At 56.0% G+C, this 17,547-nt stretch overlaps 1 protein-coding gene across 23 annotated transcripts in view; it reads left to right on the forward strand.

The window, feature by feature from the left end:
* The first annotated feature begins 4,688 nt into the window (after positions 1–4,688).
* Positions 4,689–17,547, forward strand: part of Cacna1g (calcium voltage-gated channel subunit alpha1 G) — a 66,566-nt gene continuing 53,707 nt past the window's right edge. For 14 of the 23 annotated variants that reach the window (XM_090351005.1, XM_090351011.1, XM_090351007.1 and 11 more), the window contains exons 1-7: positions 4,689–5,471; positions 12,624–12,735; positions 13,776–13,909; positions 14,267–14,364; positions 16,277–16,436; positions 16,906–17,206; positions 17,369–17,461. In XM_090351005.1, coding sequence (XP_090207131.1) covers positions 5,230–5,471; positions 12,624–12,735; positions 13,776–13,909; positions 14,267–14,364; positions 16,277–16,436; positions 16,906–17,206; positions 17,369–17,461 — 1,140 coding nt within the window. In that variant the 5' untranslated portion in view covers positions 4,689–5,229. Of the gene's footprint in view, positions 5,472–12,623; positions 12,736–13,775; positions 13,910–14,266; positions 14,365–16,276; positions 16,437–16,905; positions 17,207–17,368; positions 17,462–17,547 lie in introns of those variants that run through there. The other 9 variants (XM_090350996.1, XM_090350998.1, XM_090350997.1 and 6 more) reach the window with 1 other exon arrangement.

Genomic DNA, 17,547 nt, shown 5'->3' on the forward strand with positions numbered 1-17,547 from the left:
TTCCCCCCATCAGGAGGGAGGCAAGTGCAAGGGTCTCGGATTTGTCACTCATTCCCTGCTTCATGCTGTGCTAGGAAAGAATTCTCTCTCGCTTGGGGCATCTGTTGTGTTGGAAGTATTTCCCCAAATCTCTCAGTCCTTCCTGAGAGGAAGCTGGTACCTTCGTGTGACCTCCTGCCCTTTTGATGCTGGGAGATGTTCTTAAGTCCTGTCCTTGGCGCACATATCTTTACAGGCTCCAGAAACCCCCCCCACACACCTTCCCCCAATTGGAGGAGGAGGTTAGGAGGTCTGCTTTGGGACTGGCAGGTGTAGCGGGACGGGGCTGACAGGTGGGTGGGCCTGCTGCTCTGGGGTCTGCCAAGCCTGAGCATCTTCCTAGCCTAGCAACACAAATAGACCAAAAAACAAAACAAAAAAAGTCACTAGGGACAAGAGTCCTGAACTGGGACCGCTGCTAAGAATGTCAACAGTGGGGAGGAGCAAAGCAAGAAGAAGCTGGATGTGGTCACTCCTTGCACAGGGTCACACACTGCCACACATGGTCACCAGGATCAGAGTCGGCACTGGGCAGCAGGCCCTCATTGCAAGCCACCAGCCCATCTGGAGGGGATTAGCACACCAGCCAACAAGGTCAGTTGGCCCTTCTTGCTGGAGCCCACTCAACCTTGCCAGGAAGTCACAGGCTGGACACCGGGAGCCTGGCCTACGGGCAGAAGGGAAGGAAGGGGCAGTATGTTAAGGCACAGGTGGCTTTTTTGGCAGCCCATGCCCTGGCTTTGGAATAGTCTGGGCAGTTTGCACAGCCACTGTCATCTCCCTTCAGCCTCCTATGGATAGGTGTCAGAGGCCCAGAGAGGTTAAGAGTCTGGCCTGAGACTCTCGACCATACAAGATTCGCTCAAGGGTCTTCGAGAGTATGATGAAAGCCACTGTATCTTTTCCATCTCCCAGGAGTTTGAGGCATGGCTGTAAAGATGCATTTGGAGTCTCTTCTCACTTTTGTTTTTTTCTATACCTACTCTTTCCCCTATTGGTTTCAGGCAGGCACAAATAGGGCAGCGGGATTGTACTAATGGGTTCAGGGGAGGAAGTTAGGGTTTAAAAGGGTTAGTTCTCACAGAGGGGTTAGAGTTCCCAATGAGAGTAAGGCTAAACGTTTATGACCCTATGTGGAATCTGAAAGTTCTGTACCAGCACTTGCCCTTGGCCTGCCCTCTGGTGTGCTTTCTCTTACCTGTAGGACCATCATCCTAAGGCCTTTGTGGGTCAGGGTCATGGGACATGACTTTATGGGTTTAGGCAGTCAAGTCATTTAATCTCTCTGAACTTCAACTTCTGAGAAATGAGGAGTCACCCACTCAGCCCTTACTCTCTTCCCCCTCCTTCCCTCCCTCCCCACCTCTCTATGGATACTTGTATTGGAGCTTGAACTCAGAGCTTGAGCACCGTCCTCTTAGTTTTTCCACTCAAGTCTAGTGCTCTACCACTTGAGCCACAGCTCTACTTTTGGCTTTTGCTGGTTAATTAGAAATAAGACCTTTTTGCCCAGGCTGTCTTTGAACCTCAATCCTCAGTTTTCAGCCTCCTGAGTGGCTAGGATTACAGGCACCAACCAGCAACTCTCTGGGCCTCTGAGGAAACCAAATGAGATAATGAACAAAGCACATCACAGATGGCTGTTCTTTCAGCTCTCCAGGGAGCCAGAGGGCTGCAGGAGGGCTTAAGGGGCTGGCTGAGCCAAGGCACTTGTGGAGGTTCTCCTTCAAACCCAGAAGAGAGCTTAGAAAACATATCAGCTTAACTGAATTGGAAAACTGAGGCCCAAAGAAAGGAACTTCTTGTTCCTCTCCTTGCTCCTATCTGCCTGAGGTTATTCATCTAACAAAAATTTACTGAGCATCTATTAGATGCCAAACATTCTGGTAGGCCCTGGTGTGGGGAACACAGCCTGGAGGCTGAGGCAATGATTTCCTTACTACAAACACAAGCCCAGCATCCCAGCCTAGACTAAGCACTATGAGTTTGAATACTGTAGAACTATGAGATACTACACATACTTTTGTCTGGTTCATTCCATGCCTCACATGGAAAGAAAGCCAGTCTGAGGAGACGATGTTCAAGCTAAGGGGTAGAGGGCTGGAGTTAAAGATGGCTTCTGACCTTCCTTTGCTTTCTTCCTTTCCTCAGGAAATGGCAGGCACCTCTGCTCAGATATCCAAGTCCTCTGGTGCCAAGGAACAGATTTCAAGTGGCAAGTTTTACTCTAGGCCACAAATCTAGGGAAGTATATCTTAATTTATCTAGGTGTTACACGCCCCTTCTCTGGATGTGGCCCTCCCAACAACAAGGAATGGCCTGAATAACACAGGAAGATGTGGGGCACCAGAGAATCTGGCCATCGGACTAGCAAGCCTCTGCCCTCATTTTCCCCTCTGCAAAGACTAGGAGAGGAGAATCCTCACCTCTCGGTGCCAGCCCTGGGGCTTGTCGATCCTGACCAGAAGGGCCAGCCAAACCACCAGACTGCGGACATGCGGGCAGGAAGGAGGTGTCAGACCGAGGCAACCATCAATAGCCCCTCTCTCCCCGAAGGGCCCCGAGTTCAAGGCAGGCGCCACACAAGCACAACGCGGAATGAGAGCACAGACTCCCGCCAGGAGAAACAGGCATTAAGAGCTCTGCTCATTAGCATGAAATGCAAATAAGTACGGCCTCATTTGCACAACTCAGTGCCCGGATCTGGCAAAAAGGGCAACCAGGGAGGCTAGGCGAAGCAGCGGCTCTGCCCTCCCCACCCCTTCCCTCTCCCCTACCCCATCCTCACCACAGGCCGAGGAGGGAGCTGGGGCGACCCCCCACGCACCCACGCGTTGGCCGGAAGCCTGCGGGGGCTGCGTGGGTGGCACAGCTTTGCCAACACACAGAATGCCCGCCCGAGAATCAGTGGGTGCTGGAGGCCATCCGGTCCACCCCTCAGCCTCTCCGCAGTGGCACCCCCCCCCCCCCCCCCGCCCATCGCCAGCTCGGGGAAGAAGTGCTGCCTAGGGCTGTTTCGCCGCCGCCCCCCCTCCCCTCGCCCCCGTCGAGGTCGGGGGAAGTGCTACCCGATGTCTAATCCTCCCCCTCCGCACGCGTCCAGCGCTACCCCGGGCGCTGCGTTCTCGAGCACCCCCATTTCTCCCCCCTCTCCCGGGTGGCAGGGAGCTTGGTACTCTGGCGGAGGAGAGGCGGGGCGAGGTCCGGGATCTGCGTGTGCGTGTTCGCGTGGAAAGCCTGGAGCCGCCAGCACCCACTCCGGGTGGTAGAACGGAGGCGAGGGGTGCAGCCCCTCGAAGCTCCAGTCTCTCAGACAGACTTCCCTCACCTCACACCGCGACCCCCTCCAGAGGGGGAAACCGAGGCACGGAGTTGGGGGGTGGGGGCGGTGGTTGGTGCGGGCTTTGCCGGAGACACGGGTACAGCCTGGCTCTGGTTGTGTCATCCTCTCCTACACATTCGAGGCCCAGAGGTCTTTTCGCTGGGGGTTCTGTCCTGGTCTCGCTGCTCAACTGATCCGGAGAAGCCCGTCTCCGTGGCGCTCCCCATTACCTACCTGCCTTTGAGGTCCGCGCCCCGAGCTCCTCGGTCCAAGCCGCCCCCTTCCAAGAATCCTGGGGCGCAGAGGCTGAAGCGCTGAGCTTCGACGTGAGGTCTGGGTCTGCGGGTTAGGGTCAGGAGACCAGGGTCAAAGGGAAGGGGGCCTCAGAGCAGCCCCAGGAAGCTCTGGGCGAGGGGTCGGGGGCGTGGAGGCCACGCAGAGACCACACCCACCTCGGGCTGTTTCTCTTCCCCCACCCCAGATCCGCCCCTCCTGCCCGAGGCCCCACCCTCGGCACGTCCGGTCTGTTTCTGCGGTTTCCCCCAGTCAGGTTCCCAGACTCAGGTATAAGGTGTGGGATGGACCGAGTATCCAGGCGGATTTCGCTTTGAAACCCCGGTGGCATCTCTCCAGGCCTCCCGCCGGCCTTCTTCTCCAGCCCCGTCCAGAGCCGAGCTCCGCCCTCTGGCTGGAGTCCAGTTCGGGGGGTCCTGGACAAAGGATGCCCGGGGCTTGCTGCATTACCCCCGGACCTGGCGCCAAATACTCTTTGATTCCCCGAGGCTTCCTCCAGGGGAGTCCCAAAGACCCCGGTGGCCAATAGAAAAGTGGGTTCGGCCTGGGTCGCCGTCTGATTGGATCCAGGCTTCAGGAGCGGACCCGGGGGCAAGAGGAGGGGAGAGAGGCGGTCCTGAGATTTGGGGTGGGAACCGGATTCCAGCTGTGGTTCTCTCCCTCCACGTCCCGCCCGCACTGCCTCGGCGGCCGGCCAATGGCTGTGCGGCTCGGAGCCGGCGGCGCGCGGCGATTGGCTGCCGGGTTGGCTGGGGAGAGGCGGGGCCGAGGCTTGAAGTTGGAGTGAGGGATCCAGCTGTGGTGTGCGCCGGGCTCCGAGCCGCCGCTTTCGCTCGCTCGCTCGCTCCGCGTCTCGGCCGGAGGAGGAGGCAGTGGCGCCGGCGACAGCTACGGCAACGGCGGCCACCGCGGCGGCGGCGGCGGCGGCGGCGGCGGCAGCGGCATCTCCGCCCCCACCCCCGCCCGGGACGGCCCCCCACGGCCTCCCCGCCCCTCCCGGACCGTGAGCCCGCCGCGGGGCGGAGGAAGGAGCCGCCCCCCACCCCCTCCAAACCTGCCCCCGAAGATCCCTCCTCCCCTCCCCCCCGCCGCCGCTGGCGCGGAGCCGGGGCGATGCTGACCCCTTAGATCCTGCTCCAGCTGCGCCGCGGGAAGAGGGGGCGCCCCTCCCCGGACCCCTGTCCTCCGCCGCGTGCCTCCCCCTTGTTTCTCCCCTTCTTGGGGGGACGCTTCGCCGAAGGTAGCGCCGATTCCGGCAGCCGGAGGCAGGGCGCGAAGCGAAGAAGCCGGAACAAAGTGAGGGGGAGCCAGCCGGCCAGCCCGGGGGACCCCGGGGGCCCGGGGGAAGCGGGACTCTCGCCAGGCGGGGCTTCCCTACGACCCGGCGCCCCGCGGGCAGCATGCCCCTGCGGGCCGGGGGAGCTGGGCTGAACTGGCCCTCCCGGGGGCTCAGCCTGCGCCCTACAGCCCTCCAGATGCGCCCCCGCCGGGGTCCCCCGGTTGCGTGAGGACACCTCCTCCGAGGGGGGCCGCTCGCCCCTCTCCGGAACCCCGGGGCCCCGGCTGGCTAGAGAATGGACGAGGAGGAGGATGGAGCGGGCACCGAGGAGTCGGGACAGCCCCGGAGCTTCCCGCAGCTTAACGACCTGTCTGGGGCCGGGGGCCGGCCGGAGCGGGGGTCGGCGGAGAAGGACCCGGGCAGCGCCGACTCCGAGGCGGAGGGGCTGCCGTACCCGGCGCTGGCCCCGGTGGTTTTCTTCTACTTGAGCCAGGACAGCCGCCCGCGGAGCTGGTGTCTCCGCACGGTCTGTAACCCATATCCTTCGAGGGCACGGCCGGCCGGGCTTGCGGGGTCTGCTGGGGGGCGGGCCGCGTGGCCGGAGGGGACCCTAGAGCCAGGTGAGTGGAAGTGAGAGCTTCGAGGGCGGACGGCGGAGGGGAGGCGGGAGGGGGGGTCTGCTTAGCAGGGGAGGGGGCGTCGGGGTGGGATCGGAGGTGGGAGCGGGTCTGACGGGTACCCCGGGAAAGCCCTCCCTCCCTCCCTCCGTACACACACCTTAATCCTGGGGGTGCGGGGTGGGGAAGAGGGGGGGGAGACACAGATCAAAAAAAAAAATGCCCAAAGAGACGCGACCCGCGGGTTCGCGGCTGGACGCTTTCCAGATGCGGACGCGGAGGGTCGCCCTCCTCCAGACCCGGGCAGCTTCGGGAGCCGGGGCGCTCGGCTCGGCGCGCCCGCCCGGACGCCCGGCCGCCCCGCCGCCCGGCGCTGCTCGGCGATCTGGGTTTGGCTTCCGAGTTTTGGGGGCAGGGGTGGGGAGGAAGCTGCGGGGACGGAGGAGGGGAGACCGCAATCTCCAGGGTTTTCCTCCTGCCCCCGCCCCAAAGTTTGCGGCGGATTCTAGGGTCCAACCCCCCCCCCACCCTGGTCCTTCAAAGCTGAGGTTCTGACCGACCCAGAGGGAGCTGGGGAGGGGGGCGGGGACCAGGTCTTATCCCCTCCGGCTCCCCCCCCCCCCAGCCCGCGGGTTGGAGGCACAACAAGGAGATTTCAGCGGCGGCTGATGTCAGGGGTGCAGAATGAGAACAAGATGTGGTGGAGGGGAGCCGTCTGCCCCCAGAGCTGGACTGGAGCCCCTTTCCCTGGAGCCCAGTGCCGCCACCCCAATTCTTTATCTGATGCCTAGTGCTTAGAATTAGGTTGGGGAGTTTTTGTGTTGGATTCTTTTCTTCTTTTTTCCTTGTGGAGGGAAAGCTTGGCTAGTGGGGGATGGGGTGAAGCAGGTCCACTTACCCCTTCTCCTGTCACAAATAAGAGTGCTTTGGCTGATGGCAGAGCAGGTATGGGAAACCGCAGCCCTGGAAAAGTATTGGGGTGAGGTGGGGGCACCGGGAGACAGCCAGCGTTGTATGCCAAGGAAGACCCGGGTGTAACACCCCGGTGCCTGGGCACAGGTTTGGGGAATACATGGCTCACATTCCAGGTAGAGAGATTTAGCCTGGCTCCTTTGTTTCTACCTCATCTAGAGTGGTCAGGGAGACTCCAGTCCTCTGGGGAGCACAAAGCCCGCTTGACAAAGTGCTAGAGCCAGTTACCGGGAAAGGTGGGGGCTGGTTGTCTTGCCATCCAGGTCATGACAGCTTCTCCCAGTTCCTGCTAGCTCAGAGATTCTGGGGGATTCAATATAAGTGTGTGTATGGGGGGGTGGACCCCAGATCTCCCTTGTAGCTCCTGAAAGCCCAAACAGGACACTGATTTGGAGGAGGTGGGAGGGGGGACTCGGTGCCGCCCTCTCTGCAGCTCTGCTGCCTCTAGTGCGCAAAGCAGGATGTGAGCTTGCCCCCCCCATGCTGTATACAGTGGGTCGTTAGGAAGCTCCCCTCATCTCACCCTCTTCCTGCATCATGCTCTCTCCCCACTCCAAGCTCCTTCTTTTCGGAACTGTAGAAAGAGAAGTGGGAGTCTCTGCGGTCTTCGGTCTTGTGGAATCAGCAAGTCTTGATCTGCGAAGCCCCCTCCCCCATCCCTTTCTCAATGGCAAAGATAGAGATGGGATGAGCTCTGGGTTGCACTTCTCTCTGCCCCTAAATACCCCAGACCCCTCCCATTGCCAGCAAATGGGAAAATCCACCATCCAGTTCCTAGCTCCTTCCCTTCTTCCTCCCTTTTGGCTTTCATCTCTTCTCACCTGCCCTATCTCCAGGTGTAGTGGGGGGGCCTGGAGCCAGATGCCTCCAAGGATGGGACGAGGGGCCACAGCTGGAATGAGGGAAGCAAGGTGGAAGGAAGCTGCGTTACTCTGGGGCGTGGTAGTGTAGGGTGTGGGACACCCATGCTACTGGTTTGGAATTAGCAGCTGGGCCTGGGTTGTCTGAGGTGAGCTGTGCACCCAGCCGCTCGCATCCTACTCCAGTGACCAGGGGGTCTGTTTTTACTGCCAAAGGGGTTCTGAACCACTTCTTGGCCTTTCCCCTTCTCTCTTCTTGTTGTTGGTGAAGCTTCCCTTGATTCCCAGAGCTTCCTCTGCATCTCTGAGCCTAAGGACATCCCTTACTCCCCCAAACTGAATCTAGTTTGGCTTTTCTTGGCACCTTCTTTTTGACCCTTCCCCTCAGCCTCCTTAAAAGACACCAGGTTTCCTAGAGAGGAGATCTAGATGCAGGTAGAAAGAGAGAGAGGGAGAGAGAGGGAGAGGGAGAGAGAGAAAGAGAGAGAGAGAGAGAGAGAGAGAGAGAGAGAGAGAGAGAGAGAGAGAGAGAGAGAGAGAGAGTTGGAGAGGGTGGTGGGGCGGCCAAAGGAAGGGAGGGGCAGAAGTTTGTGTTTTGGTATTAGGGGAGAACAGGGATATTGACTCAGACAGTTCAGAGCTGGGAGGGTCTCCCCCCTTCCAGGTTAGAGGAGAGTGTTGGCCTTTCCAGTGTGTGTTTCTTCAAGTGTGAGGGCGCGCGTTTCCCCTCCCGGGCAGGAGATCCTAAGCCTTCCCCTCTCCCGCTGTTGTGTCACATCTGGAAGTTTGTGTAGGAGTTTCTCCAAGCTCAGAGCCCAGCACAGCTTTTTCTCATTTGGAAATCACAGGCTGGCATTTGGGATGCCGAGGGGGGGGGGTAGAAGGGGGGGGCCAGAGGGGGAAAGGGGAGCCTGCCAGGAGTCGGGGGAGAAGAAGGGGGAGGCCTAAACGGCAGGAACCTTAATGGCTTCCAGAAGTAAATGTGAGTGTGTGACTGTGCGTCACTGTGTGTGTGTCTGAGTGTGTGCTTCTAGAAGGGAGGGGGCCCTAGGAATTTCTGGAGTCTCCTAGCCATTGTCCCAGTGAGTGTACTCCAAGTCTGCCTGCTCTTCTCCCCTACCTAGGAGTTGCCATTTGATTCCCATTTCCAAACCTTAGGCTTCTCAGAAAGAATTCTGGGGAGGAGGACTAGGCCCCAGAGTCGAGCAGGATAGGGTGGCAGAGCACCCCTTGGCACTCCCTCCATTTCAGCTTGCTTCTCTCTGGGTCTCTCTCTCTCTCTCTCTCTCTCTCTCTCTCTCTCTCTCTCTCTCTCTCTCTCTCTCTCTCTCTCTCTTTCTCTCTCTCTCTCTCTCTCTCCCTCCCTCCTTCCCTCCTTCCCTCCCTCTCTCCCGCCCACTCTGCTTCACCACATTACTGGGGGACTCCCCATCACCCCTAGTGCCAATTGGAGTCATTCCTGGGATTACCCCTTCACCAGCCCTCCTCCCTGCCCCCCCACTCCCCGCCTGCTTCTACCCTAGCTCTCACCCCACCCTGCCTCCCTGAGCCAGGATGGCAGCACACACACTGCTCACATACGCAGACATGCATACACACACACACACACACACACACACACACACACACACACAGAATCACAGACATTTGAATCAGATTTCTGGCCTATTTTCCCTCCCAAAGTGTCCAGCGGCCGTCTCTCTTGTGTCTCTGTCTCATGTCTGTCTCTGGGTGGGGCCAGCTGCCTTTCTGCTTTAGTTTTTGGTTCAGCTGGAAACCTCTCCCCACACACCCACACACTGGAGCTGGGGGGTACACAGGGAAGCAGGCTCTCAGGAGGGGGGCTTGGCTGGGGGAACCCCCCTTTCCACCTCCTGTGAAAGCCACTAGGCTGAGCCCTTGTATCTACTGCCACGCTAGGGGTGGCAGCTTTGGTAGATACCAGCCTCTCTGTGGGATGGGTGATGAAAGGACTTGCCTCCCTTCCTCAATTCTTACTAGAAGGCCAAGATTCCTGGGTCCAGGCCCATTTCCTCCCCAGTGTTCCTTAGTCTCAGATTTCCTGACTGCTAGGAGGGAATGAGGCAGCCGAGGGCCTGCTGGCCTTCTCAGTTCATGTCTGGAGCCCTGCATGGCCTTGGAGGTACCCCAGCCTGTCTCCCACATTCTTACAGCTTCCTGGCCAGACAAGGGTTCTATCTAGATAGAATCCTGTGGAGAGGATTCATTTGTAAGGATAACATGCTCTACTTCTTTCTTCCAGGAGGGAGAGGAGGAGGAGGGATGGAAGTGTGGGGTTCCTCTCCTGCCATTCCCTTTCTCTCTGGTTTTTGATGATGGGTTGTAGGGAAAAGAAAGATCCTCTCCTCTCCTTCCCCCACCCTTTGGGATCCACTCCAGACCAGGACAGTCACCATAGCAACAGTAGACATGTGACTGCACAGGTCTCTCATAGTCACTATGGCAACCAGTGTCCCCCGTTCTCTCGGTTACCATGGGGATCTGTCACATGGTTCCCCCCTCCTGATAACCTGTGGGTCTCCCTGGTTCCCCTTTCTTGTGTGAAGACCAGACAGCAGCCTGGGTAAGGGGAGAGTGTGTATGGGGGGGGGGTCCTCTTTAATTACCATGGCAACAAATCCACACCACCTGGTGACACATCCTCCTGTTGTTATGGCAACAGAAGGACATCACACAGTGACATACTGCCATGTTCCCAAGGAAACGAGCTCCACCCTGAGAAGGGTAAAAGCCCCCCTCCCCATTAGTTATTTTATGCTTTTATGCAGATGGTTCCAAGTTTGTGCCTTGAGCTCTTCCCTGTTGTCCATCTATGCTCACCTACAGTGAAGGAGGGAGCAGAGAGCAGGCAGGATGTATGTAGGAATAGACCAGACTGGTAATGATTGTTGAGAAGGGGCTTCTGTGGTGAAGCTAGATGTGGAGTTCTTTAAAAGCTGATTCTGGGCCGGGAGTTGGGCCTGATGGTAGAGTGCTTGCCTAGCATGCAGGAAGACCCGGGTTCAATTCCTTGGTACCACATACATAGAAAAAAGCCGGAAGTGGTGCTGAGGCTCAAGTGGTAGAGCTCTAGCCTTGAGAAAGTCCAAGGACAGTGCTCAGCCTCTGAGCTGAAGCCCAGGACTGGTTTAAAAAAAAAAAAAGCTGATTCTGGCTGAAAGAGGCTCCAGTCTGAGCCTTTGTAAGGCAGGGACAGACGGAGCAGGTGGCAGTTCTATGGTGTCAACTTTGCCCCTATCCCCATATTTATAATCAGCTCATCACTGCTGAGGAAAACAGAACAGAGCTGCATGATTGGGAGACATGTCTGGTTTCTAGATAGGCAAGATGATTGATTCATTGAGTGATTGATTCATTCATTCATTCTCCCCATGCATTGGTCCTCTGTATGTGCCATGTGCTACACTAAGCTCAGAGGTAGTGGGGGTTTGGGGAGGGCAGATATAAAGATATACCAGGAGCCCACAAGGGAGTCAAGTGCATGGATGATTTAACATGGTAGAGGTGAACAGGCAGATGTCCTGGGAGCCCCCCATGTAGAGGAATTGGGGTATCTCCAAGACTTCTCCTCCTGCAGAGGTGAGGAAGGGCTAGGCCAGCAAACAACTTCTTGAGGGTAATTATGTCTTTTCCTTTCCAAGGGATGGCTCCCTCCCTGTCCCCCTCTTTCAGGGGTGACCCCTGGCTGACCCCCCATTCTGGAGAGAGATGCACTGGGCTTTGGCTCCATTTGGGAACAGCTCCATGGAAACAGTAGTCTTTATTTTCCCTCTCATCCATTCACCCTGAACCCTAAAGTGTGTGTGTGTGTGTGTGTGTGTGTGTGTGTGTGTGTGTGTTACTCACTTTCATAAGGAAATGGAGGTTAGGGAAAGAACCATGTCTTAAGGCTCCTGGGGTGGCAGTGTCAGATGGTAATAGGGGTGTATATCTGAGAGTAAAAAGCCTGGGTGACAGGTGGGGGCAGGAAGTCTTTGAGGTAGATGAGGTAGTCACCAGCCTGAAGCAGGAGAGTGGTTTGGGATTCAGGACAAAGATGGGAATATGGCTAGCACCAGCTGGGAGCCAGGTCCTTAGAGCCCTAAATGTCCTTGCTGGTCCCTTCATACCTGGCAAAAGCCAGTTCATTCCTGAAGAGGCCCCATGCTCTTCTACATTTCCTTGGTGGTGGAAGCAGTGGGCTGCCTTGGTCTTCCTCCATTTTTCTAGGCATTTTGTTCTTTCTGCCCTCCTCATATTTACCACAAGAAAACTACCTTTGTAAGTCTAGGGCCTGGCACTTTCTAGGGTCCAGGGCCAGTTTACACATTCTCTTGAACTCCCCACGTGGCAAGTCTCAGGGGTTAGAAAGGCCTCTTTCTGCCTTAGCTGCTGAGACTAGGCTGGAAGACATAAGATTATGTGGGGGCCACATGGCCATGCATCAGGAATCATCCACTGGGTATCGTGGGCATCATGCAATGCCTGATGTGGAATTGGGGGTAGGGGTCTCCATACTGAAACATGTCTAGAGGCTGAGAGGTCAGAGGGCTGGAAGTTGGAGAGAAAGCCTCAGGCTCCAGTGTTATGACAAGGGAGCTGCAGCTGGGGGCCCTTCGGTGGGCTTAGTATCAGGAGAGTGATGGTAATAGCCCTCTCCCTTCCTATCTGAGCAGCTATAGAGTGGAGAGAATGGCCATGTAGATCAACAGTGTAGGGACCTCAGTCTTGTCCTGCATTGGGTAGCTTCAGCATGTGACTTTGGCTGTCTGGTCCTCAGTTTCCAATCAAAAGAATTTACCCTGCATGTTTCATGGGGCTGTCGTGAGCGTCAGAAGTGTGTGAAAGTGCGTGGTAAACTGTAAGGCAGGCATAATCCGACTGTAGGTTTGTGTAACACATTCACATACATTGTCTCACTTGCTTCTCACATCTACCCATGCGAGCTGGGGAGAAGAGGAGGCGATTCGGCAGCAGACTCATGGTGTCTGGCATTTCCACCAGCATGATCAATTCTATTCCCCAAACGGCTTGTGTAAATAGCCACAGTATTTATGGCTTTTCCCCCCTACCTTAACTACAGATGACAAGGTTAGGTGCAGAGAAGTGAGATGACCAAGGGGAGCCAGGGGTATCCCCTCACACCTGGGAGATCAACAAGCAACAGGCGTCATCAGGATAGGATATGGGGGATGCCTTCATTTCGAGTCCTAGCCAGCTGTTTCCTTGACTTCTGATACCTGGTTTGAGCGCATCAGCATGTTGGTCATTCTTCTCAACTGTGTGACCCTGGGCATGTTCCGGCCATGTGAGGACATTGCCTGTGATTCCCAGAGATGCCGAATTCTACAGGTCAGTGGAAATGTGTGTGTTAAGGGGAAGTGGAGCTCCTGATCTTTATTTAGTGTGTGTGTGTGTGTGTGTGTGTGTGTGTGTGTGTATGAGGATGTGCGCTAATCCTAGGGCTTGAATTCAGAGCCTGGACAATGTCCTTGAACTGTTTTGCTCAAGGCTGGTGCTCTATGATTTGAGCCACAGCCCCCTCTGGCTTTCTGGTCGTTGACTGGAGATGAGAGTCTCAGGGATCTTCCTACTTGGGCTGACTTCAAATTGCCCCAGGTTATTTATTTATTGTTTTAGATAAGAGTTTCAGGTTGGGGGGCTGGGAGTTTGGCCTAGTGGTAGAGTGCTTGCCTAGCATGCACGAAGACCCAAGTTCAATTCCTCGGTACCACATACATAGAAAAAAGCCGGGAGTGGTGCTGCGGCTCAAGTGGTAGAGCTCTAGCCTTGAGAAAGTCCAAGGACAGTGCTCAGGTCCTGAGCCCAAGCCTAGAACCTGCAAAAAAAAAAAGAGTTTCAGGTTGGCCTGTAACATACCCTCCTAATCTAAATCTACACTTCCTGCATGGATGGGATTATATGCCTATGCCTGTGCCACCATACTTGGATTTGATATTGAGCTTTTCCCCCCAAGACTGGCCACAAACCGAGAACAACTTCTCAATCCCTGCTTTCCAAGAAGTTCCTGATCTTTAAAATTTTTTTATTTATTTATTGTCTTGTTGGTCCTGAACCCAAGACACAGGTGCTGTCCCTGAGTTCTTTTCGCTGAAGGCTAGCACTCAACCACTTTGACTCCTAGCTCCACTTCTGGTTTTCTGGTGGTTAATTGGAGATTAGTGTCACATGAACTTTCCTGCTCAGGCTGTCTTTGAACCCTGATCCTCAGATCTCGGCCTCCTGAGTTAGCTAGGATTACAAGGGTGAACCACCAGCATCCAGCTGTAGTTCCTGATCGTAACCCCCAAGGCCTGTTCTGCAGAAGTGTTCAGGGGTGGGTGTGTTCTCTTGCCTTTCTCAATTTCTTCCGACTCTTGTCCCTCCATTAGGCCTTTGATGACTTCATCTTTGCCTTCTTCGCCGTGGAAATGGTGGTGAAGATGGTGGCCTTGGGTATCTTTGGGAAGAAATGTTACCTGGGAGACACTTGGAACCGGCTTGACTTTTTCATCGTCATCGCAGGGTGAGGGCCTGGACTCGGGGTGTGAGGAAGCAGGGGACCAGATCCCTACCTTCTGGCTCCACCCCAACCCAGTCACAGCTGTATTTCTTCCCTGGCTGTCCACGTGAGCCAAGCGAGTGAGGCTGCCTGTCTGCCTGCCTGCCTGCCTGCCGCGTTCTGGCCTAACTCCTGAGTGCTGTGGTCTTCCTCCTGGTTCTGCTCTTCCTCTGAGTGAGGGGGGAGGGGGAGGAGAGGGAAATGGCCTTGCTGGCTTGAGGAAAGCCAGCACGGAGCGCCAGGTTGTCCTTCTTCCCTACAGAATTCCTCATTGGCTTTTTTTTTTTTTTTAAACATGGTGGTGACTGGACCCCTCCACAGGATGCTGGAGTATTCACTGGACCTGCAGAATGTCAGCTTCTCAGCTGTCAGGACAGTCCGTGTGCTGCGACCACTCCGGGCCATTAACCGGGTGCCCAGTGAGTGACCCTTTGGCCCTCAGCCCTTAGACGCAGAACCCCAAAAAGAAATATAGCAGTCTTAGCTCCCCCCTACCCCACCTACCATGACATGACCTGACCCCCTCAGGGCCACAGCAGAGAATGGTTCAGAAGGGACCCAAAGGGAGTGTCTGACCCTGGCTGTGGCACTGGGGTCAGTTGTCGGGAAGATCCTCCTCATTTCAGTCTGGCTTTGGGTCAGAGTCTCAGAAACATCTCAGAGATGGGTGAGTGGGATGGGGTAGAGGGGACCTACAGTGTTAATGGTGTTTTCTGGGCAGAACAGTCTCTTCCACAGACTGCTTATCGTTGGTGAGACCCCACTGGCCATACTAAAGACCACTTTTCTCAAGAGAAGGCCACTCCATGCCTCACTCTCCTGCTGTGGCTGCTGGGCTCCCTTTCCCTCCCCCACACCCAACTTGTGTTGCAGTGACTGCCGGGACCATTATCTAAATTAAACCGCATTGGTTTCTGGAGCCAGGGAAGGTTTGGCAGCTCTAGTTCTCCCTTGCTCCTGCCCCGCCTTCCCCCCCTTCAGGCCCCCTTAGCAACTCCCCAGTCTACCTACACTGCAGAGTCCCCAGTGCAGTCTGAGGAGTGGGGCACTGTGCTTGATGCAGCAGCAGCCCCCTTTGTGGTGTGTGTGTGTGTGTGTGTGTGTGTGTGTGTGTGTGTGAAGAGAGGGGGGGAGATGCAGCTGTGTGTTTCCTGTGGGGAGGGGGCTGGAATGAGTTGGTATTAACCAGAGCTCCAGAAAAGGGGCATGCCTGGCCTCGTCTCCCTCCCCAGGTGACACGGCTGGTAGATTGATAGACCTCTGTCTAACCACGGGTGTAATTCCCTTAATGCAAACCCTGAGGAATTGATCTCAGTTGGAGCCCAGAGCAGCTGAAGGGGGATGGGAGGCCCAGAGGGGAAGAAGGACGGAGTGAGAGGAGGGGTGGAGGCAAGGGTGGCTGCGTTTGGTCACCACCAAGAAAGTTAATTAGCTGCTGCTGCTTAGAAACTCTAATGGAGAAGGCAGGGACCCTGAGGAGCACTTTGGGGTTCAAAACTAGCCACTGGAGATCTATCTGCCTTCTAAGGGATTGACAAAAGATTGGTGGCTGGTTCACACCATTTGGGCTGGTGGGTCCTCGACCTGGAGTGAGGACAGGGGCTGGACCCCTCACAGGGCTTTTGAGGAGTTGCAGTAGTTTTGCACCTAGAGTGTGTTGTTAACTGATGGGACTCCTGAGAAGCCAGTATCAGGTCCTGACTTCAGGGCCAAGGGGCTCAGAAAGCTGGTGAAGTAGAGGACATTTTTGGTCCCGGGCGAGGAACTGGCTCAGTGTAAAGTTCTGGTCTGCTCACTTCCCTCCTGGAGTCCCCTGCCTCAGTTTCCCCAATGCCCCCAGCAGCGGTGGCTTAGAAAGGTCAGTTGACTGGTGAGAGAAGGAAGCGGGAGGCGTGCGCGTGCGCGCACACAGTGCTTTAGAGAGCAGGATCTGGAAACACAAAGCCTAAATTTAAGTCCTAGCGCCTACATTTAGCAGCTCTGATACTGAGCAAGTCACATCACTCCTGTGGGCCTCAGACTTCTCATCTGTAAATTGGGGGTGATGTTGTCATCCCGCAGTGATGCTGAGAGAGCGAGGAGCATGAGAATGTTTCAGGAAGCTCAGTTCTGACTCCTTGGTGGGACCACACACACATTACTAGGCATGGGTCAAGGGTGATAAGGCTGCTGTGTCTGTCTAAGCATGCGCGTTAGAGATAGCCATTTGCCTCCTCTCCAACTTGAGCTCAGAGGTTCCCAGTGGGACCCCTCTGGGAGTAGAGCCAGACATGTGGCAGCCAGCCTAGCCTGGTCAGTCCAGTGTCCTCAGTGTGTTTTCTGCCCCTATAGGCATGCGTATCCTGGTCACTTTGCTGCTGGACACACTGCCTATGCTGGGAAATGTGCTGCTGCTCTGCTTCTTTGTCTTCTTCATCTTCGGCATTGTTGGTGTCCAGCTATGGGCAGGGCTGCTTCGGAACCGATGCTTCCTCCCCGAGAATTTCAGCCTGTGAGTGGAGAGTGGGTGACCTGGGAGTGGCTTATGGGACTGGAATCACCCCTAGACCCTAGCTTGTTGCCACCGACATACCCGTCCTCATATCTGGGACACATCTTGTCTTTGAACTTGGCTACCTATTAGAATTACCTGGAGAGATGTTTAAAGTTACTGATGTCTGGGCGGGCAGTCCTTCCAGTGGTTCTGATTACATTAAGTCTTGGGTACAGCTTGGTTACCAAAAAATAAACAACCCTAATAGCCAAGTTTGAAACTGTTGCTCTAGGATGTGATTCTCCAATTTGGCCCTCCTGTTCTCAATGACCCCCGTCCATACCCACATGCCTTGCCCTGCCCAGACCCCCTCTCCCACCCTCAGGCCAGACTTGCCTGCCTATAGGCCTCAGTATACCCTCTCTCCCTTCCTCTCCATGGAGAACCTCCCCGCATTACTGCTGTTATACAAACCCTCATCCTTCAGCCCCCTGAGTGTGGACCTGGAGCGCTACTACCAGACAGAGAACGAGGATGAGAGCCCCTTCATCTGCTCCCAGCCACGGGAGAACGGCATGCGGTCCTGCAGGAGTGTGCCCACGCTGCGAGGGGAGGGTGGCGGAGGCCTACCCTGTGATCTAGACTACAACGCTTACAACAGCTCCAGCAATACCACCTGTGTCAACTGGAACCAGTACTATACCAACTGCTCTGCAGGCGAGCACAACCCCTTCAAGGGCGCCATCAATTTCGACAACATTGGCTATGCCTGGATCGCTATCTTCCAGGTGGGGCAGCTTGGGCCTAGCCCCAGAACACAGAGCCAGCCTGAGAGTGGTCGTGCTTGTGTTTGGGGTATAGGGTGATGATGGTGGTGGTCAGGGCCTTGGGAGAGACTGGAGGGAGGTTTGATGAGCTCAGAGTCAGCCTGTCCCTCTCCACCTCCCCAGGTCATCACGTTGGAGGGCTGGGTCGACATCATGTACTTTGTGATGGATGCTCACTCCTTCTACAACTTCATCTACTTCATCCTCCTCATCATTGTGAGTGACTCCTCCTCCTCCCCCTCCCTCCGTGGGGATGGGGGAAACTGGGACATGGCTAGGAACTGAGGAGAGAGGGGAAGCCT

This window comes from Megascapheus bottae, chromosome 17 (assembly GCF_031878675.1).
Source record: "Megascapheus bottae isolate mThoBot1 chromosome 17, mThoBot2.hap1, whole genome shotgun sequence".
NCBI lineage: Eukaryota > Metazoa > Chordata > Mammalia > Rodentia > Geomyidae > Megascapheus > Megascapheus bottae.